Source organism: Embiotoca jacksoni, unplaced genomic scaffold, assembly GCF_022577435.1.
Source record: "Embiotoca jacksoni isolate LCO1_2020_lvr unplaced genomic scaffold, fEmbJac1.0.p SCAF_71, whole genome shotgun sequence".
Classification (NCBI taxonomy): domain Eukaryota; kingdom Metazoa; phylum Chordata; class Actinopteri; family Embiotocidae; genus Embiotoca; species Embiotoca jacksoni.
In genome coordinates, this window is record NW_027185427.1 from 390,797 (window position 1) to 409,808 (window position 19,012).

Below are 19,012 nucleotides of genomic sequence, written 5' to 3' on the forward strand. Positions count from 1 at the left end.
TCTCTCAGCAGTGAAGATGGGGAGAGGTTCACCACTCTGTGAAAGACTGGAAAAGTAGTGGAACAATCTAAGAATAATGTTCCTCAACGTAAAAGTACAAAGAATTAGTGGATTTCATCATCTGCGGTTCATAATATCATTAAAAGATTCAGAGAATCTGGAGAAATCTCTGAACACAAGGGACAAGAGTATTCAGGTGTTCAAATGTATTTACTGTCATGACTGAAAGTGAACTGGGTGGTATCTGATCCTGAGCAGGACTCTGCTGATGCTTAATTCCTTTTGTTTTACCTTTTTAATTTTTGATTTGTTTACATGTATGTAAAGGGATTCATAATCAAAACCAGCATGTTCAGTGAAGTGTGTGTGTGTGTGTGTGTGTGTGTGTGTGTGTGTGTGTGTGTGTGTGTGTGTGTGTGTGTGCGTGCGTGCGTGCGCGTGCAGCAGGAGACAACGAGCGCCTGGTTCAACCTGACGGCCCAGGAGATCCAGCCGCTGTACTACCATGTGTCTCTGGAGGGGGGGGGCTGGCTGAGGAGCGCCGGCTGCCCCGAGGACGCCTGGAACGGCGGCTGCTCGCTGCTGCTGGACGGACTCATCCCTGCAACTCGCACTGCTCCAGTCAGCGCCAAGTGTGTGTTACTTTATCATTGTTATACCAAACCTTCACGTGTGTGTGTTCAGTCCTGCTGGGTACTCCTGTGGGCTCTCTGTTACCTGCTCTGTGTCTGTCAGGCTCTTCTCCCTCCACGTGCCCCTGGCCTCCAAGACCTTGGTGACCTTCATCTATAAGGCCTCAGCAGACATCTCGGTGTTCCTGAAGCTGGAGATTACAGACAGCACGCACTGCACTCACGTCGGCGTCCAGGAAGTCCAGCGTGAGTTTAACTTTTCCATCACGACGTCTGAGTGAAGATTAGAACCTCTCACTCCCAAAGAAAACACGTGAGCTCATGTTTTTGACAGCATGTGTGACAAAACTGTAGTGGGTTGCATTATGGGTAAAAGTTGTGGATCTAGTGTTTGTGGCACATCACACCTGCTGCTTCTTTTTTCACCATTCAAGTCCATCAATTTATAGAAGTTAAATAATAAATTGGTGGAATATAAAATAATAACCCTAACCCTAAAGAAGGAAGAGTTATAATTTGATTTCTGTGTCAGTGAATGTTGAACGTTTGAGCTTCAGGACGGTTGACCCAGGTGAAGTCAGGGGGAGTCAGGGGAAGTCAGGTGATTAAACCCTGACGAGTTCTGATTTCAGCCACTCAGTCAGTTCGTGTCCAGTCATCCTTACACAGTCTCTAATTCAGACATATTCTTATTAAAATGTATCCACAAACAATATTTATTTCTAGTATAGTTCGGAGACGATGAAACTTGTCTTTGATTCTTAAAGGTTTGTTTTTCAGGTGTGTCTTGAGATCGCCACGTCACATCCAAGAACTACTCAAACAGTTTCACGTGACACATATTGATCATGATATTATATATTATCTTCTATATGAGAGAAGTTGTCTGTCTGCAGGTAACAGCACGTCTGAAGGTTTCAAGCTGACCACGTTAATATGAGACTATAAAGACTCTGTGATATTAGTTAGACAGTTTGTACTTCAGATATTGCGGCGCATCACTGGGCCTGTTTCTGTGTGTACAGTCAGCAGTGTGTCTCCGGAGCAGCTGGACGACGGACACGAGTTAGTGAACCTCTTCTCTCAGCGGTGTCCCAGCTGGAACCCGGCAGGTTGGACCGTCAGGTAACCGAGACGCTCACAGCTCAGCACCTCGATGTAAACGTCTTTGTGGAGGTTAACTTCCTGGTCTGTGCGTTGTGTGCAGATGTTCACTGCTGGAGCTCCGCGGCTGCATCCTCAGAGAGGTGTGTGTGAACATCCAGCGGGACGGAGCGTCTCAGGACACACAGTTCAACTGTCGGCTGGGAGAAATCATGGTGAGGATGAGTTCAACGTGTTTTAGACTCGTACGACCCTGTTTCCAAACAAAAGTTGGGACGCTGCGTGTAAAATGTAAATAAAAACAGACTGATGATTTTTAAATCTTGCAAACCCATATTATTCTGCAATAAGACCAAAGACAACATATCAAATGTTGAAACTGAAATTTTATTGTTTTATGAAAAATATCTGATCATTTTAAATTTGATGTCAGCAGCACGTCTCGAAAGAGTTGTTCCAGGATCATGTTCACCACTGTGTTGCATCACCTCTTCTTTACAACACTGTAAACATTGGGGAACTGAGACGACCAGTTTCTGGAGTTTTGAAAGTAAAATGTTGTCCCATTGTTGCCTGAAATAGGATTTCAGCTGCTCAACAGTTCAGGGTCTCCTTTGAAGTATTTTTCATGTCATGATGCACCAAAAGTTTTCAATGATTGACAGGTCTAGACTGCAGGAGGCCAGTTTATGCTGAAATAATCAAGACCTTCCCTGAAAGAGACGTTGTCTGGTGGCAGCATATGTTGCTCCAAAACCTGAATATTTAAGCATTAATGCTTCCTTCCAGATATTCAAGCTACCCATGCCATGTGCACTAATGCATCTCTGTACCATCACAGATGCTGGCTTTAGAACTGAGCTGATAACAAGCTGGATGGTCCCTCTCCTCTTTAACCTGGAGGATGCAGCGTCCATGATTTCCAGAAATAATTTCCTAATTTAGATCCATCTGACAGTTTTCCACTTCACCTCAGTCATCTTCAATGAGCTCGGGCCCAGAGAAGGCGGCAGTGTTTCTGGCATCGAATTCAGAATGAGCAGATATTTTTCATAAAACAATAAAATTTCTCTGTCTTTCTCGGGCCCAGAGAAGGCGGCAGTGTTTCTGGCATCGAATTCAGAATGAGCAGATATTTTTCATAAAACAATAAAATTTCTCTGTCTTTGGTCTGTTTTCAATTAAATATGAGTTTAAATATCTGTTTTCAATTAAATATGAGTTCACATCAACGTCAAATCATCACATTCTGTTTTTATTTAACATTTTCCACAGCGTGTAACGGGGTTGTGGAAGATGTAAACATCTTCCACAACCCCGTTGGGGTGGGAACTCCCATGATTCACTGCAGCCCTGCGACCGTTAGAGTGACTGACAGCTCATAAAGAGACGTGTTGAGTCGGTACTTCATCTTCACTCAGGATTCGTGTTCTGTCTGCCAGCTGTAAATGTTCAGTCGCAGGTTCATCATGTTTCTTTTCCAGTGTTGCGCCTGAGTCCTCCCGTCTCTCCGTCCCGTCTGTCTGTCTCAGCTGCAGGACGTAGCCGGTCTGCAGGAGCCTCCGCCGCTGCTTCAGGGTCTGTGTGTGTATGATGTGGTGTGGCTGCGTGGTGCTGGGATCTCTCCGGACTCCTCCTCTCCCTGCCTGCACCTGAATGCCACTCTGCGCTGGGACTACCCGCTCCGACTGGTGCGACACTTCAGGGTGTACTGGCGACGGCTGAGGGGCCCGGACCCCCGAGTCCCCCCGGGTCAGCTGCAGCTGGTGGACCGGGCCTATTCCAACCTGTTCAGGGTGACGGAGTTGGAGGTGCCGGAGCCACCCTGCCTGCTGGAGCTGGTGGTGGAGCCGGTGGTCCGGACGGGCCTCCCGGTCCCAGAGAGCCACTGGGGGAGGAGAAGCCTGAGCTACACGGAGGACGTCCCGCAGTGATTCCACTCCTCCGGGAGAACACAGCTCCGTCGGCCTCCAGCTGGTCTTCACCGCCGACCTTGTGGAGGACAGACGGAGACGCCCTAAGACAAATGTGTGGACACTGTGGCCGTCCGCTGTACGTCTGAAAGTCACTGAAGGTCTGGAGAGGAGGAAGTGAAGCTATTCACCAAACAACAGAACCAAAGTGATTATTCTGCTTTTTTTAATCTACTTTAACCAATATAACGAAATACATCCCAATTTATCAGCTTCTTCAAGTGCTCAGCTGCCGATCCTCGTTTATAAATGTTCATTTAACAGGACAGAGGAAAAAATATTTAAAGATCAGTGCAACCCTCCTGTGTGTGTGTGTGTGTGTGTGTGTGTGTGTGTGTGTGTGTGTGTGAGAGAGTGTGTGACAGCTCACTTGTGTTCACTGCAGCACTTTTATACCTGAAATCTATGCAAAAACTTCAGTGACGTCTGCTCAGCATGAGAAGATATTATTAGAAATACTAACACCCTGTTATTAAACATATAATAATCGAAATAAATGTTATTTGTAGAGCACCCTTCATACAAGAAAAGTAACTCAAAGCGCTTCACAGCAAAAAAATGACATGCAGTGTTTCACATAAAGGAACATTTAAAAATATAGAAAATAAATAAAATGCATGAAATTAAACACAAAACAAAACATTAATAAAATAGAGTTAAATTATAGGTGAAAGCAATATGCATTATAAAGGCCTTATGAAACATCAGAACAGAATTATGAAACATCCATTAGTATTTAATACCAACGATCATTGTGGAATTAAATTAGTGTAATAATAATTACACCGAATCTCCGGTGAGCTGCCTGAATAACGTACTGATCAAAGGTGACGAGGAAGAAGATCAGCAGCACAGATTCATATTCTCTCATTCATACTATGACATCATTTCATTTGACTGAAGTCTGACTCAAAGCTCATGTTTTTAATTTCCACTTGCTTTTTTTTTTTTTTATTATTCCTTATAGTTTGATTCTTGGGAGTTATGACAAATTTAAATCACATTTTCATCTGCAGTTTGTTTCGCTTCACACCTAACGACCGGAGAGGAAGTGATCACAGGTGCGTTTTTTTAAATTTAATTAATTTGGATCAGTTGTGTGAAGAGATTTTGTTTTGGTCAGCGTGACAGAGTCGAGGAATACGTTTGAATATCTTTGTAAAAAAATAAACTCCTTTTTTTAATTTCACTGCACAAATCTGTCTGATTCAGCATGTTTTTATACACAATGTGTGACTGGTTACCATGACGACGAGGATGATGGCAGTATCATTAGACTTTAAAATTTTTGGTCATAAACCAAAGTTTTGGAAATCTGATATTTAGACCTGAAGAGGAAAACTGACGGGATTATCAATGTAATAACACGTATTTTTAGGAGAAGAGATAAAAAGTTGATGTTAAACTTTCCAGGTTTCCAGCAGCTGACAGAAACAGAAACAGCCTGACAGCTTTTATATAAAACACAACTTTATTGGTTTCATGGTTAAAAATCAACACAACTTGTTATCATCAAAGAAATTCTGAATTTGGTTGAGCAGGAAGTGAGATATAAAAAAGATCATGTGATCAGTGTGATTGTCAGAGGAGGTCCGGCTGGTGTCGGAGCGGTCGGGCTCAGGCCTGCTGCGTGATCATCTTCAGCATCTGCAGTGCCATGGCTCCCTGGTCCGAAGGAATCTGTAACCATGGAAACGGGAGGATCACACTTTTATTCTGAAGTCCTGCTTCGTTATTATGTTACATTACAAAGTGATATCAGAATAAACACACCTGTCCTCCACATTAAAGATATACAGTGGGTACAGAAAGTATTCAGACCCCTTTAAATTTTTCACTCTTTGTTTCATTGCAGCCATTTGCTAAAATCAAAAAAGTTCATTTTATTTCTCATTAATGTACACTCAGCACCCCATCTTGACAGAAAAAAACAGAAATGTAGAAATTTGTGCAAATTTATTAAAAAAGCAAAACTGAAATATCACATGGTCATAAGTATTCAGACCCTTTGCTGTGACACTCATATTTAACTCACATGCTGTCCATTTCTTCTGATCCTCCTTGAGATGGTTCTACTCCTTCATTGGAGTCCAGCTGTGTTTAATTAAACTGATTGGACTTGATTAGGAAAGGCACACACCTGTCTATATAAGACCTTACAGCTCACAGTGCATGTCAGAGCAAATGAGAATCATGAGGTCGAAGGAACTGTCCAAGGAGCTCAGAGACAGAATTGTGGCAAGGCACAGATCTGGCCAAGGTTACAAAATAATTTCTGCAGCACTCAAGGTTCCTAAGAGCACAGTGGCCTCCATAATCCTTAAATGGAAGAAGTTTGGGACGACCAGAACTCTTCCTAGACCTGGCCGTCCAGCCAAACTGAGCAATCGTGGGAGAAGAGCCTTGGTGAGAGAGGTAAAGAAGAACCCAAAGATCACTGTGGCTGAGCTCCAGAGATGCAGTAGGGAGATGGGAGAAAGTTCCACAAAGTCAACTATCACTGCAGCCCTCCACCAGTCGGGGCTTTATGGCAGAGTGGCCCGACGGAAGCCTCTCCTCAGTGCAAGACATATGAAAGCCCGCATAGAGTTTGCCAAAAATCACATGAAGGACTCCCAGACTATGAGAAATAAGATTCTCTGGTCTGATGAGACCAAGATTGAACTTTTTGGTGTTAATTCTAAGCGGTACGTGTGGAGAAAACCAGGCACTGCTCATCACCTGCCCAATACAATCCCAACAGTGAAACATGGTGGTGGCAGCATCATGCTATGGGGGTGTTTTTCAGCTGCAGGGACAGGACGACCGGTTGCAATTGAAGGAAAGATGAATGCGGCCAAGTACAGAGATATCCTGGAAGAAAACCTCTTCCAGAGTGCTCTGGACCTCAGACTGGGCCGAAGGTTCACCTTCCAACAAGACAATGACCCTAAGCACACAGCTAAAATAACAAAGGAGTGGCTTCGGAACAACTCTGTGACCATTCTTGACTGGCCCAGCCAGAGCCCTGACCTAAACCCAATTGAGCATCTCTGGAGAGACCTGAAAATGGCTGTCCACCAACGTTCACCATCCAACCTGACAGAACTGGAGAGGATCTGCAAGGAAGAATGGCAGAGGATCCCCAAATCCAGGTGTGAAAAGCTTGTTGCATCATTCCCAAGAAGACTTATGGCTGTACTAGCTCAAAAGGGTGCTTCTACTCAATACTGAGCAAAGGGTCTGAATACTTATGACCATGTGATATTTCAGTTTTTCTTTTTTAATAAATTTGCACAAATTTCTACATTTGTTTTTTTCTGTCAAGATGGGGTGCTGAGTGTACATTAATGAGAAATAAAATGAACTTTTTTGATTTTAGCAAATGGCTGCAATGAAACAAAGAGTGAAAAATTTAAAGGGGTCTGAATACTTTCCGTACCCACTGTAAATGTAGAATACAACGTGTTCTCTGTGACAGTCACACATCCAAGATTCAACAGTGTTTATCTACACGTTGGTGACATCACAACAGGCCACGCCCATTTCCACCCCCACAATTTACAAAATATGAAACAACTACGTTCGTTAATGTTGCTCCATTTTAACTTTAAATTGTTTTAAAAGACTGTTTGAGACATGATGAGTGCTTGTTACTGTGATGCCTGGTGAAGAAGATAAGAGGAGCCGAGTCAGCTGACAGACAGAGGAGGACGTCACATGTCCAATTCAGCACAAAATCACTCAAAGTTTCATTTCTAGGGAATTTGACCAAGACTTTATTTCTGGCTGTAAAAAGGCATCACCAAGTGAAACAGGAAGTTAAGACATTTTTCTAGCGATATAAATGAACTATTTTCGTGATGTTGTTTTTACATTTCTATGAAAATGATCATGTCCATAATGTAAAGCTGCCACACTGACCAACCAGGAGTCCTTACTCAGCTTCTTGGTTTGAGACAAAACTACTGCACGAGTTGACATTTAGTAAAAAGTATATAAAAAAAACAACACAGATATAAGATTTATTATTAACATCTCTGGCAAAATGTCTTCCAGTGTTTTGTCACTTGTTGAAGTCATTTACAGATGTGAAAATTTGCCATAATTTAGGGCTTAACCTCACCATGTGACCGGCTCGGAGGATCCAATAGAAGCCGAAGTTCTTGTAGGTCTTGCAGAAAGCGCCGGTGACACCAGGGGAGGCGGGGTCTTCCAGGGAGGTCCACCTCAGCTTGTTAAAGCTGGGAAGCCCCTCCCACTTCAGCTGCTTCACCCACTGCTCCTGACCTGGGAGGAGGAGGAAGAGGAGGAACGATGAGTCACAGAGGATTGTAATGAGCAGACGGGCCGAGTGCGTGACGTGTACGTTACCCATGGTGTCCACGATGAGGTCCAGCTGTCCGTTGTAGACGGTGACGTTGACTCCGGCGGTCAGCAGCTGGTCCACGATGTCCACCACCGGCTTCATGAAGTCTCCGGCCATGTTGCTGAATACCTCCTCTGCCTGACCTGAGGACAGCGGACGAGGGGACGGGTTAAAGATGGAGGGGCGGGGCGTTAAGGACGGAGACATAAAAAAGGGAAGAGACGCAGACACTCGACCTCCCCAGGTGACGTTCTGGGGGATGATGCCCAGCTTCTTCCTGATTGGTCCGTTCATCAGCTCGCTCAGCGATTGGCCGTGGAGGGGCCTGATGTGGCGCTGTGTCTGCAGAGCTGGAGGAGAGGAGGAGAGGATGAGAGGAGGAGAGGAGGAGAGGAGGAGGAGAGGATGAGCGTCAGTTCCTTGGGAGGTGAGCGTGACCTCCACATACAGACACTCATTCAGCGCCTACAGATGAAGTCTCCTCCTGCAGAGGAGGCGCGGCGCTCGTCCGGCTGCTGCGTCAGGATGTTGTAGAAATTCACTCCATTGGTGTTCTGAGAGGAAAAACACAAATAAACCTCAACAAAACATGAAAAACTACCGGCATGTAAACTGTAAACACACGGAATCCAACACGTATGTAATTAACATGTAGAGTTGCAGATTCAAGAGATAAAAACTGTAATAAATCCTGTTTAAAAAATGACGGCATCCTTTGTATCAACTGATAAACACCCTGAACATCCGACCCGACCAGCACCGACCTGCTCCACCACCGTCTCCACCACCGACCACAGCTCCGTGGCTTTCAGGAACTGCTGCTGCTCCACCGCCTGCTTCACCGCCTCCGCCGCTCGGCCAACGTCCTCCAGGCCGTAATCGTCCAGCAGCGACTGCACACAGCAAGGCAGCAGGAAGTCAACACACAGCTTCACCACAACAACAACAACAACAACAGACGTGTGTGGGACTTACGGTGGTGTAGAGGTACGGCGCCCACGTCATCACGGAGTCTGTGGAGAAAGAAGAAGTCAAACTTTGGATGTGAACACGTCTACCGAGGAGCAGCAGAGACGCCGACACTGACCCAGGGGGGAAATCCAGGAGTCTCCGAGTGCCACTCCAGCAAAGTTACACTTCACCGTCCCCGTGGCAACGGCCTGTGGACAGACAGGAGACCCTCATTAAACACGGCTGTGTCCTGCAGGGGGCGCTAGATGGAAACGTTCCTGTTTATTAGAAAAGTTTCATGACATCACTGGTGAGCTTTTCTGCAGCAATAAATCATAATAACGGAGATTTACGGGAACTTTACATTCATTGAACAGCTTCTGTTGACTGAAACGTTTCCAGCGGACGAACAAACAACCGGCTCTGATCCTGCTGTCGGCGTCTCAAATCTGTGAACTCACCTTGGTCAGGTCCAGGGAGATGGCAGCGGCCATCTTCCCTCCGTAGGACTCAGAGAAGATGTAGAAGGGGATGCTCTGCGTGGAATAAAACAATCAGATCATCACATTCAAGGTGATTTAATCTTCCTGAAGAAACTCTGAGGATGTGACGTCACTGCTGGTTTGTCTCATTTCTTATCCAGCTGCTCTATAGATCGTTTTAAAGCTGCGTCACTGTTTCACGCAGAGCCGGAGAGACTTTAAGAAAACCAACGCAAAGATGTTACAGAGTAGAAAACATTAGAGATCAGCAACGTTCTGCCGGGTTTCATCTACAGGCAGAAATACGTGTCAGTGAAAACTGAATCTGAATCATTTATACTTGAATCCAAATAATTTATATTTGAATCTGAATCATTTATATTTGAATCTGAATCATTTATACTTGAATCTGAATAATTTATACTTGAATCTGAATCATTTATATTTGAATTGCAAAACTGAATTGAATTGCTTTAAAAATTTCAATTGCTCAACTTGAAATTTAAATTTTTGTTTGAAACTGAATTTCAATAAACTTGAAACTGAAGTTTTAATTCTGAATTTGAATTAATTTGCTTTCAAACCGCATTTAAAAGTCACTGAAAATTCAGTTCTCACATTTCAAACTCAGTTCATGACATTCAGATTCAGTTCGTGTCTCACATCCGGCGATCGAGTTCAACATTAACATTCAGTTTCAAACTGAAATTTCTATTTCAAGTTTTGCAATTGAAATTCAAATACAAATGATTCAGATTCAGTTTCTACTGACACGTATTTCTGCCCGTATTCGTCTCGCTTTGTGGACCGCTCGTGTCCGACGTGTGTTTGTGCACCAGATGTCGATCATCCCGGTGTCGCTGCTGTCGGACCAGGCTCCACTTAAACCGGGTCCATCGTGGGCCGGCGTGACCTCATCGTTCGTACCTGGAACTCGGGCCTCTCTGTGAAGAAGTGTCTGAGCAGCACCAGCATGTCGGAGGCCACGGTGGCCACGTCGGTGGCGAAGCCGTCCGGCCGGTCGCTGTAGCTGAAGCCGGTGCCCACGGGGTTGTCGACAAATAACACGCTGGCTGCCTGGACCTGGAGGAGACCACACACACACAGTCAACCTGAGCACTAACCAGTGTTCATGCCAATGACCTCCAGAGTTTTTACCCAGCTCGTCTTTCGGGGCATCAGGTCCTTGTTCAGCGGTCCGATCTCCTCAAAGTTGCCGAAGCCGCTTCCAGATCCTCCGGGTCCTCCCTGAAGACATCACGTTCATGTTAACTTCCCTTCATCATGTTTAAAAAAATAAAAATAATAATAATTTCACAGATGAACAAACTATTCCTGCAGCTGGAGGGTTAGTTCCTCCTCTGCAGGTAATAATAGAAGCAACACAGCTGTGACTCATTCAGCCTCGCATCCTTCTTTCTGTCCAGAGTAATAAATAAATAAAACCTCTAAATTTAGTGAATTTTAGTGATTTTTCAGGGAGTTCTCCTTCTTCTTCTTGCAGCTGGATTCGTGTCAAATGCATTCATATGTCCTAATAAACTCATAAGTCGTTAACATTGTGTGTGATATATATGTGTCATGTCTCCACAATCTCTCCACATGTCTGTTACATCGATGACAGGCAGAAACAAGAACTGAAACTGAGGCAGCAGAGACTCGAGAGTAATACTGCATTTCCCACAATGCAGTTCAAACATCTCTGTTGTTCCTCTGGCAGGTAAAAACCCACCTGGATCAAACTCGCGCCCCTTTAGCTGGTGTGAACTTAAAACACGCTCAGAAACAGGAGACGATTCAGGATATTTTTATGGTAAATTAACTATAAAACCTGCAGAAACCACTGACGAGGCTCTTTGCTCACTGAGGTCACCTGGTTGGCTCTTACCTGCAGCCACATGACCAGCGGCAGCTCCGTGTACCGAGAGGACGGGCAGTCTGCGTAGTAGAGCCACCAGAACATGTGGGCCCCGTCCCGAACCTCCACGTAGCTCCAAGCCTCTGAGCCCTGCGGGCCGCCGGCGGGCAGTCCTGCACACACACATCCAGTCACATGATTCACCTCAGAGTCACTCACTGCTTCATCACACCAGCAGCTGGTCCCGACGACCAGCCTCACCGCCGCACTTTCGTTTTACAGCCGAACCGAAGCACGAGGTCGTAGAAACACCGACAAACAGCGTCACACAAACAGGAAATAAACCCATGAATCAAACCTGAGCTCACGGCAGCGCAGACTAAAAGCAGGAGACCGCGGGCTGCTGTGGTCCGGTCCATTGTTGAAGCGGCTCCGTTCACAGTTCACACTGACTGCAACAAGACATCACATGACCACCACCGGTCAGCTGACTTATCAGCTTTTTTTTTTTTTTTTTTTTTTTTTTTAAGTTTGAATTGTTTAATGGAAAATTAAAAAAAAAAAAAAAAAAAATCTGAGTTAATGTGTGAATTAAACCAGCAGAGGACAGACGGGACATTAAACGGAGGTTCGGAGGCTGAAACTGAAAGTTCCCGATTTGATCTTAAACTTCATAAGAAAATGGAAATTGAAAATATTTTTTTTATTCAAAATAATTTCAGAATTAAATAAAAATTATATTCAAGTTGAAAAAAATTTCTCACAAATTCTTTTAGTTTAAATACATTGTTCAAAGATCAAATCTTGAACTTTCCGTTTCAAATTTTAGTTTTTCATTTACTTATTTTTTTAGAATTAACAAAACCTTTGACCCGATCTGGCTCCATAAATATCCCAGTAAACCCCTGGTCCTGTTCTCTGGGCCACACAGTAGTTGTGATAATTAAATACATTCACACATAAAATTAAACTGAAATCTCAAAAGCTCGACTGTTTCTTTCTCTCTGACAACTTCCTGTCAGGATCAGTCCCTTCCGGTTTACCGTATTTCAGGCACCCGTGACAGTTTATTTAGTTATTAATGTGTAAACTTGTGACCATAAATAGTGTCTGCTACCAGAAGAGCTTTCAGTCTGCTGTAAAGTTGTTCACGTTTATATATTTCCACTCCCTGCCAGCAGAGGGCAGTGCTGCATCAGAGGACACCGACAAGATACACTCACGTGTTTCCCAGACTTCCGTTGAAAATTGGTCATTCAGAATAAAAGCCCAAAACAACAAAATGATTCATACGAATGAATTAAGAAAGAAATTAAATATTTTAGAATTATTTTATTTTTTTAAAGGACTGGGATCTAAATGAGAAGAGAAGGAATATGTTGATAATGAGGGAAAGATGAAAAGGATTGTACAGAGTGTGCATCATTGTGAAACTATCAGCATGGTAAGTTGTAACCAATGACTCTAATAATGGTAATGAATTATTAAACAGTGGCTCACTGGTCACCCAACTGTCTTTTAGCATGAGGGAAAAAACTGTTTTTTTTGTGGTTTTTTTTACTGCTATTTGTTCATTATTATAGGTAATAATAGTTAAAATATGAATTGCCTTTCTAAAACTCCATCAGTATTCAAATGTTAATAAGGTCTCTTTCCCAGAAAGCTTTTATCAGTACCACCAAACTCAAGTTTAAGTTTGTTTATTGTCGTTCATCCACATACAAATACACAGCTGAACGAAATGCCCTTCCTCACAGTCTGAAGGTGCTACCACAAAAGATGGGAAATAAAATAAAAGTAGAAAGAAGTAGAATTAACAAAAATATGCCCGAGACATTCACATAAATAAGAAATAACAGAGATGACAGATAACATTATTAAAGATAAGAAATGACAGATAACACTTTTTATTGTAAGCACCAACAGAAGTGCGTCTGTGAATCGTCTTGTCTGCTGGAATTTAAAGTGCAGGAGCTGTTATGTAAAAAGAAACTATATAATATGAAAAGAAAACAGATGCCTGTTAAGTTGTACACGATACATCCATCATTTCAATATGTAAACACTGCATCTGTATACAACATACAATAAATAATCTGTGTGGGAAAATGCAATGAAACAAGAGGAAGTAAAATCAACAACGAAAATAATATTAAAAATACAAATTATTAATATTAATAAAATCTCAGTTCATTTTTAAAAGCTGAAACGTTGCGGTAACCTTCAAGTATTTATGTCATGTGACGTCACCACGAACGGTCTGACGCTCTTATTTTTAAAATCCAGAGCGGAAGTGTTCTCGGTGCTTCAGCTCGCCGGGCAGCGCGAGCCTTGTGTCTTTTTTGAGTTCGTCCGTGAGGTCCGGTCCGGTGCTGTGACCGTGATGGCCGCCCTCCCCAGCAGCAGCTCCATCCGCCTGCGGCTGCACTTCGACTACCCGCCGCCGGCCGCCGTCGGGTGCCGGATGTGCTGGCTGCTCGTGGACCTGAACACGTGCCGAGTGGTGGCGGACCTGGAGAGCATCATCAGGGAGAAGTTCGAGTTCAGCCGCAGGAGCCTCGTGAACCTGTTCGTGGAGGACTGCTACCTGCCGCACACCGAGAGCATCTACGTGGTGCGGGACAACGACAGCGTCAGGTAACCGGCGTACTGCGTCATCATGACGTAGTTAAACTTTTCACTGGGAGCAGGTTGGTATGAGGATCAGAGGCAGTCACACACCAACAGCTGACTCCTTTTGCACTTCCTGACTTCCTTCCTGAGCTTTCAGCTGAGTCTCACAGTCTTCATCAATAAATGGAGTTTTCTCTGTTGTCACGTGATCTAAAGGGAAGAACTGTGACGTATTTTAATGCTGCAGGTGTCTGAGCCTTCGTTAACGACGAGTTTGTCCTTGTCAGGGTGAAGGTGGACTCTGTAGACCAGGTGAACGGACACGGCGGCACCGGTCCTGAACCGGCCGGTGAAATCCACCGGAAGAGACGGAGAGCTTCGGAGGAGGAGGAGGAAGGAGTGAGCACAGAGTGGAAGAAGAAGAAGAGGAAGGTGGAGGGCGGAGCCACGAAGGTCTCCGGTGACAGCAGCAACAGGAAGTCACCAGGAAAGCACAAAGAGAAGAAGAAGAAGGAGAAGAAGAAGAAGAAGAAGAAGGTGGTGGAGGAGAAGGAGGAAGAAAAGGTCCCTGCTGCTGCACCCAAACCGGCTGCTGCTCCTACAACGAGCCCGAAGAAGAAGAGCACCCAGACGCCCCCTGTGAGCCGGGCCCCCCCCCACAGGGCCTCCTCCTCCTCCTCGGACTCCAGCAGCAGCAGTGAGGAAGATGATGCTCCCAAAACCACGGTGACCAAAACTCCCCCCTCCACCCGGGCCGCTCCCAAAACTCCCCCCTCCACCCGTGCCGCTCCCAAAACACCACCCAGCACCAAACCCACCCAGACCAAACCCCGCCCTCCATCCTCCTCCTCCTCAGACTCAGGCTCCTCCTCCGATGAGACTGCCAGTGTAAAAGCCCCGCCCACAACCACACCTCCAACACCTGTGGAGTCTCGCCGAGCTCCTGCGGCGCCCCAGCCCTCCGACGGCGCACAGAAACCGACTGCCGGCGCCGCCGAGGCGCGCTCCGACAGCGAGGAGGAAATCCAGCTGGTCATCCGCCGCCCGCTGCAGCCGCCCCCCCGAGGTGGAGGTCGCGGCATGGGGAGGGGCTGGCGTGATGCTGGTCCCGGTCCCGGTCCTGGTAACAGGGGGAGGGGCTGGCGCGGTCCCGGTAACAGGGGGAGGGGTGGAGGCAGAGGGGGCGTCAGGTGGTCCGGCAGCAACCTGGAGTCCGGCTGTAACGGAGCCGGAGAGCCGTCGTACCACACCGACACCCTGACCAACACCTCCGTGGTCCTCCAGGTGGGTCAGAACCGGGCTGCACCGTCACACATAAACACACCAGGTCCAGCAGAGCAGGACGGAGCTGATTCAACCAGAACCTGAGACCCCACAATAAAATACCATCTATGGAAATGAAGCTGCATTACATTTTGTGGTGGTGGGGTGTGGTTAGCTCAGCTGCAGGGGCGGAGAGTGGGAGGAGTGGTTCGGGGAACAGCCGGCCCGGTGTGATGAGCGCAGCTGAGCCGGAGGTGAACTGATGAGCTCTCCCCTATAAAGGGAGCAGGGAGAAGGAGGAAGAGGAGAAGCGGTTGCACAAAGACGTTGGTGTATGGACCGGGCAAATAAAGGCATTTTACACCTGAACGTACGACTGAGCGTGTCGTGTGTCCAGGAGAGACCCGGTAGCACCAACGTCTTCGTGCAACCGCTTCTCCTCTTCCTCCTTCTCCCTGCTCCCTTTATAGGGGAGAGCTCATCAGTTCACCTCCGGCTCAGCTGCGCTCATTACACCGGTCCGGCACCATTCCCCGAACCACTCCTCCCACTCTCCACCCCCTGCAGCTGAGCTAACCACACCCCGCCACCACACATTTACTCTGCCCTGATTGGACAGGCAGTATTCAGGAGGCGGGGCTTAACTAAAGCCAGGTATATCAATAAAAGTGCAGTTTAACCTGGTGTGTACATGTGAACACCTGACAGTCATCAACCACCGTACATGAACAGATAATAATAATGATATTAATATTAATGATGGGTTGCTGCTTGTCTCTGCAGACTGAAGCTCCCCAGCAGGACTACAGCTCCATGCCGCTGCTGGCTGCTCCTCCACCGGTCGGCCAGAAGATCGCCTTCAAGGTGAGTCTCGATGTGAACATGTTGAAGGAGAGTGGACCATCACACAGACGGGTGATGGATGGACTCACGGACAAACACACCGTCACCTGCAAACCTGCCGGGTTTTTATCTGTTCTGAAATTTAAAATCCGTGGAAGTAAAACTTCCCCAGAGCCTCCAACACTCAGCTTTATTTATAAATGTAAAAGAACACAGCCTACAGGAGAAACAAAGACACAACGAGTTTAGGGTAAATAATTATGAATTGCAGCCTTAATTATCATTTTGTCCTGTTTTTAAACTGAATTTCTCTTTTTACAACCAGCTAAATTACAGGAAGTGCTCAGCGTCTTCTCGGCGTGTCTGTGATTGACACATGAAGTCAGTCAAAGATTTGAATTATCTGTTTCTGTGTGTTCAAAGCTGTTGGAGTTAACGGAGAACTACACCCCTCAAGTCTCTGAGTACAAGGTGAGTTTACTAACTCCTGCTGGACTGTTCATGCTCCATGAACTGTTCTCCTCCTGCTGACTGACATGAACTGTTCTCCTCCTGCTGACTGACATGAACTGTTCTCCTCCTGCTGACTGACATGAACTGTTCTCCTCCTGCTGACGCTCCCTGACAGACGTGTTTCTGTGTTTCAGGAGGGAACGATCGTGAGCTTTGATCCGACCTCCAAACAGATCCAGCTCGATCTCCTTCACGCCTCTGCAGGTATAAATAAAACCAGGCTGGAGTGTTTTTATAACAGCAGACCGGTGGAAGCAGGATAAACTCTTTAAACACTTTAAAACTAATTTCTTTATTTACACATCATGATTGTGGCCGACCTGCTTCCTGTCCATCAGCTCCCGTAGGACCGGGGAAGTTCGACCTGGTCTACCAGAACCCGGACGGCTCGGACCGAGTGGAGTACGCCGTGTCCAGAGGAGCCTCGGTGAGCTTTACGCTGCAGCTTCACTGATAACCCTGTAAAACAGCAGCTTGTGGTTGGTCAACCTCCAGCACACCACCAGGGGGCGCTGGGCTGAAGAGAGCAGACGCGCAACATCACCAGTCTGGAGTCCAGTTCCTGTCCACCTGATGAACAGATGAGCAGCTTGTAGCTCTGCCAGCTCCAGAGGGAAATATCTGCATATTCATATGCATTTTGTGTCTCTGCTGCTCAGTCAGCTGATCAGAGGTTTCTTAATGAAGTCTGAAGTGGATGTTTATGAGCCTCAGTAGACCTGCAGAGGGAGGTGATAATTCACGGAGCAAATCACCTGCTGTTCCCTGAAAATACCTGACAAATACAAAATATACACAACATATTATTAATGCTTCAGGCTTCAGACACTTTACAACATGTCCTCCAAGTACAAATATGACGTGATAACGTTCACACCGCAGAAGGTTTTCTCACGATGCAGCGGTCTCTGTCAGGTCACATCATACTTTCTTTGTCTTTGTAAGATATGTTTTTTTCTACTTGTAGGACGTGCTGCATTCGTTTCTGAAGCCTGATGGATTCAAAATTTCTTCTTTACTTTTTCTTTCTAATACAGGTTTTGGTTAGAAATTAGCTCCATCATTTCGTTGTCACTATAAGCAACTTTTTCACGTCACACAGCGTCACTGCTGACCGCTGTCCATACCATAATATCCGTTATTGCACCTTTAAAGTCCCACCAATGTTTCACCCTAAAGAGACACAAGGTTCGATCAGCTGACTGCTGTTTTTTGTCCTTTTCTCACGGCTCAGCTGGAAACTGTGATGTCATGTATTTCTGTGCACCAATCAGAGTTTAGCAACATTTTAACACGCGTGGTCTTCATGAGGCTGATCAGGAGAAACGAGGGCGATTTTAATGGGACGGTTTCCTGTCATATTCACGCTCTTCTTGTTTTACTCTTCGTGCACTAACATCTGGACTCTCCTCCCTTTAGGTGACGGAGCGGTGGGACTCTCTGCTGGAACCAAGACTGATCATTTCAACCTGAATTTATACTTCACAGGTTGAATCGGACTCTTCTCAGATTAACTGTATTTTAGGATCTTTAAACGAACTGCGAGTCCCATTTGAACATGACACCTGACGTTTGATTAGATTCTCCGCTGAGTAAATCCTCACCGCAGTTTTTAGTGTTGGTGGAATAAGTGGGACGTAACGGCTTTACGTTTTGTACAGTGATGTTATGATCAGACGTGTATAAACTGTTTTTCTAATAAAAACCTGAATCCTGTCGTAGAGCCAAAGTCTGTTTTATCCCAGAATGTCACGTTCAGTTACATCTCACAATCTGCTCTGACTCACCGGCTGACTGGCTTTTATTTATCAAAGTCCCCGTTACTACGGAAACAACAACAACCTCTGAGCTGCATTTGGATCCTGCAGTTTTCATATTAAACTTTGACTGAAAGTGAGACTATGTTGAATGATTTCTCGCTTGTGAAATATTGAGGATTGTAAATGGTAAGTTGGTTTAATATAATTAACACAGAATATTTAGGTAAATTCTGCTGATATAAACATTTAAACCACCATGTGTGTTTTGTTTTTCCGGTTTATTAAACTGAATAAAAATGTCTTTAGTTGCTCACCTGACTCTTCAGAAATACAGAAGGTCCTTAATTAATTATCACAGACTGAAGTTGTAAACTTGATGTCAGTTAAATTTAGTTCAGAGTATTTTATTGTTGTCGTTTCAGTGCAAATTAGCTTACATACTGTTTTACATGAAGGGCGTGTTAACACCTGGATTATTGATTTTATAAAAAAAAAATATTGAACAAGATATAAATTTACAAACAATGTAGACAAGTGCTCATTATTTCGTACAGAAAGGTAGCAATGTGGAAATAATAGGACAGCAGGATAACAAAAGTAAAATAATAAATAAAATCTAATTTAAAATGACTATAGATGGATTTGAATATCTAATACATAATAAAACAATAA

The 19,012-nt window shown here is 45.1% G+C and overlaps 3 protein-coding genes across 5 annotated transcripts in view; 2 read left to right on the forward strand and 1 right to left on the reverse strand.

Moving 5' to 3' along the window:
* Window positions 1-4,907, forward strand: part of engase (endo-beta-N-acetylglucosaminidase) — a 12,748-nt gene extending 7,841 nt beyond the window's left edge. For 2 of the 3 annotated variants that reach the window (XM_069177286.1, XM_069177287.1), the window contains 5 exons: window positions 445-632; window positions 736-878; window positions 1,658-1,757; window positions 1,840-1,951; window positions 3,269-4,907. In XM_069177286.1, the coding sequence (XP_069033387.1) occupies window positions 445-632; window positions 736-878; window positions 1,658-1,757; window positions 1,840-1,951; window positions 3,269-3,670 (945 nt within the window). In that variant the 3' untranslated portion in view covers window positions 3,671-4,907. The remainder of the gene's footprint in view (window positions 1-444; window positions 633-735; window positions 879-1,657; window positions 1,758-1,839; window positions 1,952-3,268) is intronic. The other variant, XR_011179713.1, reaches the window with a different exon arrangement.
* A 254-nt stretch (window positions 4,908-5,161) lies between these two features.
* scpep1 (serine carboxypeptidase 1) lies at window positions 5,162-11,816 on the reverse strand. Its single transcript, XM_069177345.1, has 13 exons — window positions 11,707-11,816; window positions 11,379-11,521; window positions 10,649-10,738; window positions 10,418-10,573; window positions 9,470-9,544; window positions 9,145-9,217; window positions 9,033-9,070; window positions 8,822-8,950; window positions 8,527-8,611; window positions 8,294-8,407; window positions 8,063-8,200; window positions 7,815-7,978; window positions 5,162-5,389 (listed from the first exon to the last, which is right to left on the reverse strand). The coding sequence occupies exons 1-13, from the start codon at window positions 11,765-11,767 to the stop codon at window positions 5,327-5,329; spliced, it is 1,329 nt and encodes a 442-aa protein (XP_069033446.1). The 5' UTR covers window positions 11,768-11,816; the 3' UTR covers window positions 5,162-5,326.
* Window positions 11,817-13,630: 1,814 nt separating this feature from the next.
* coil (coilin p80) lies at window positions 13,631-18,296 on the forward strand. Its single transcript, XM_069177347.1, has 7 exons — window positions 13,631-13,985; window positions 14,249-15,245; window positions 16,008-16,088; window positions 16,491-16,538; window positions 16,715-16,784; window positions 16,919-17,007; window positions 18,000-18,296. The coding sequence occupies exons 1-7, from the start codon at window positions 13,732-13,734 to the stop codon at window positions 18,051-18,053; spliced, it is 1,593 nt and encodes a 530-aa protein (XP_069033448.1). The 5' UTR covers window positions 13,631-13,731; the 3' UTR covers window positions 18,054-18,296.
* Window positions 18,297-19,012: the final 716 nt, after the last annotated feature.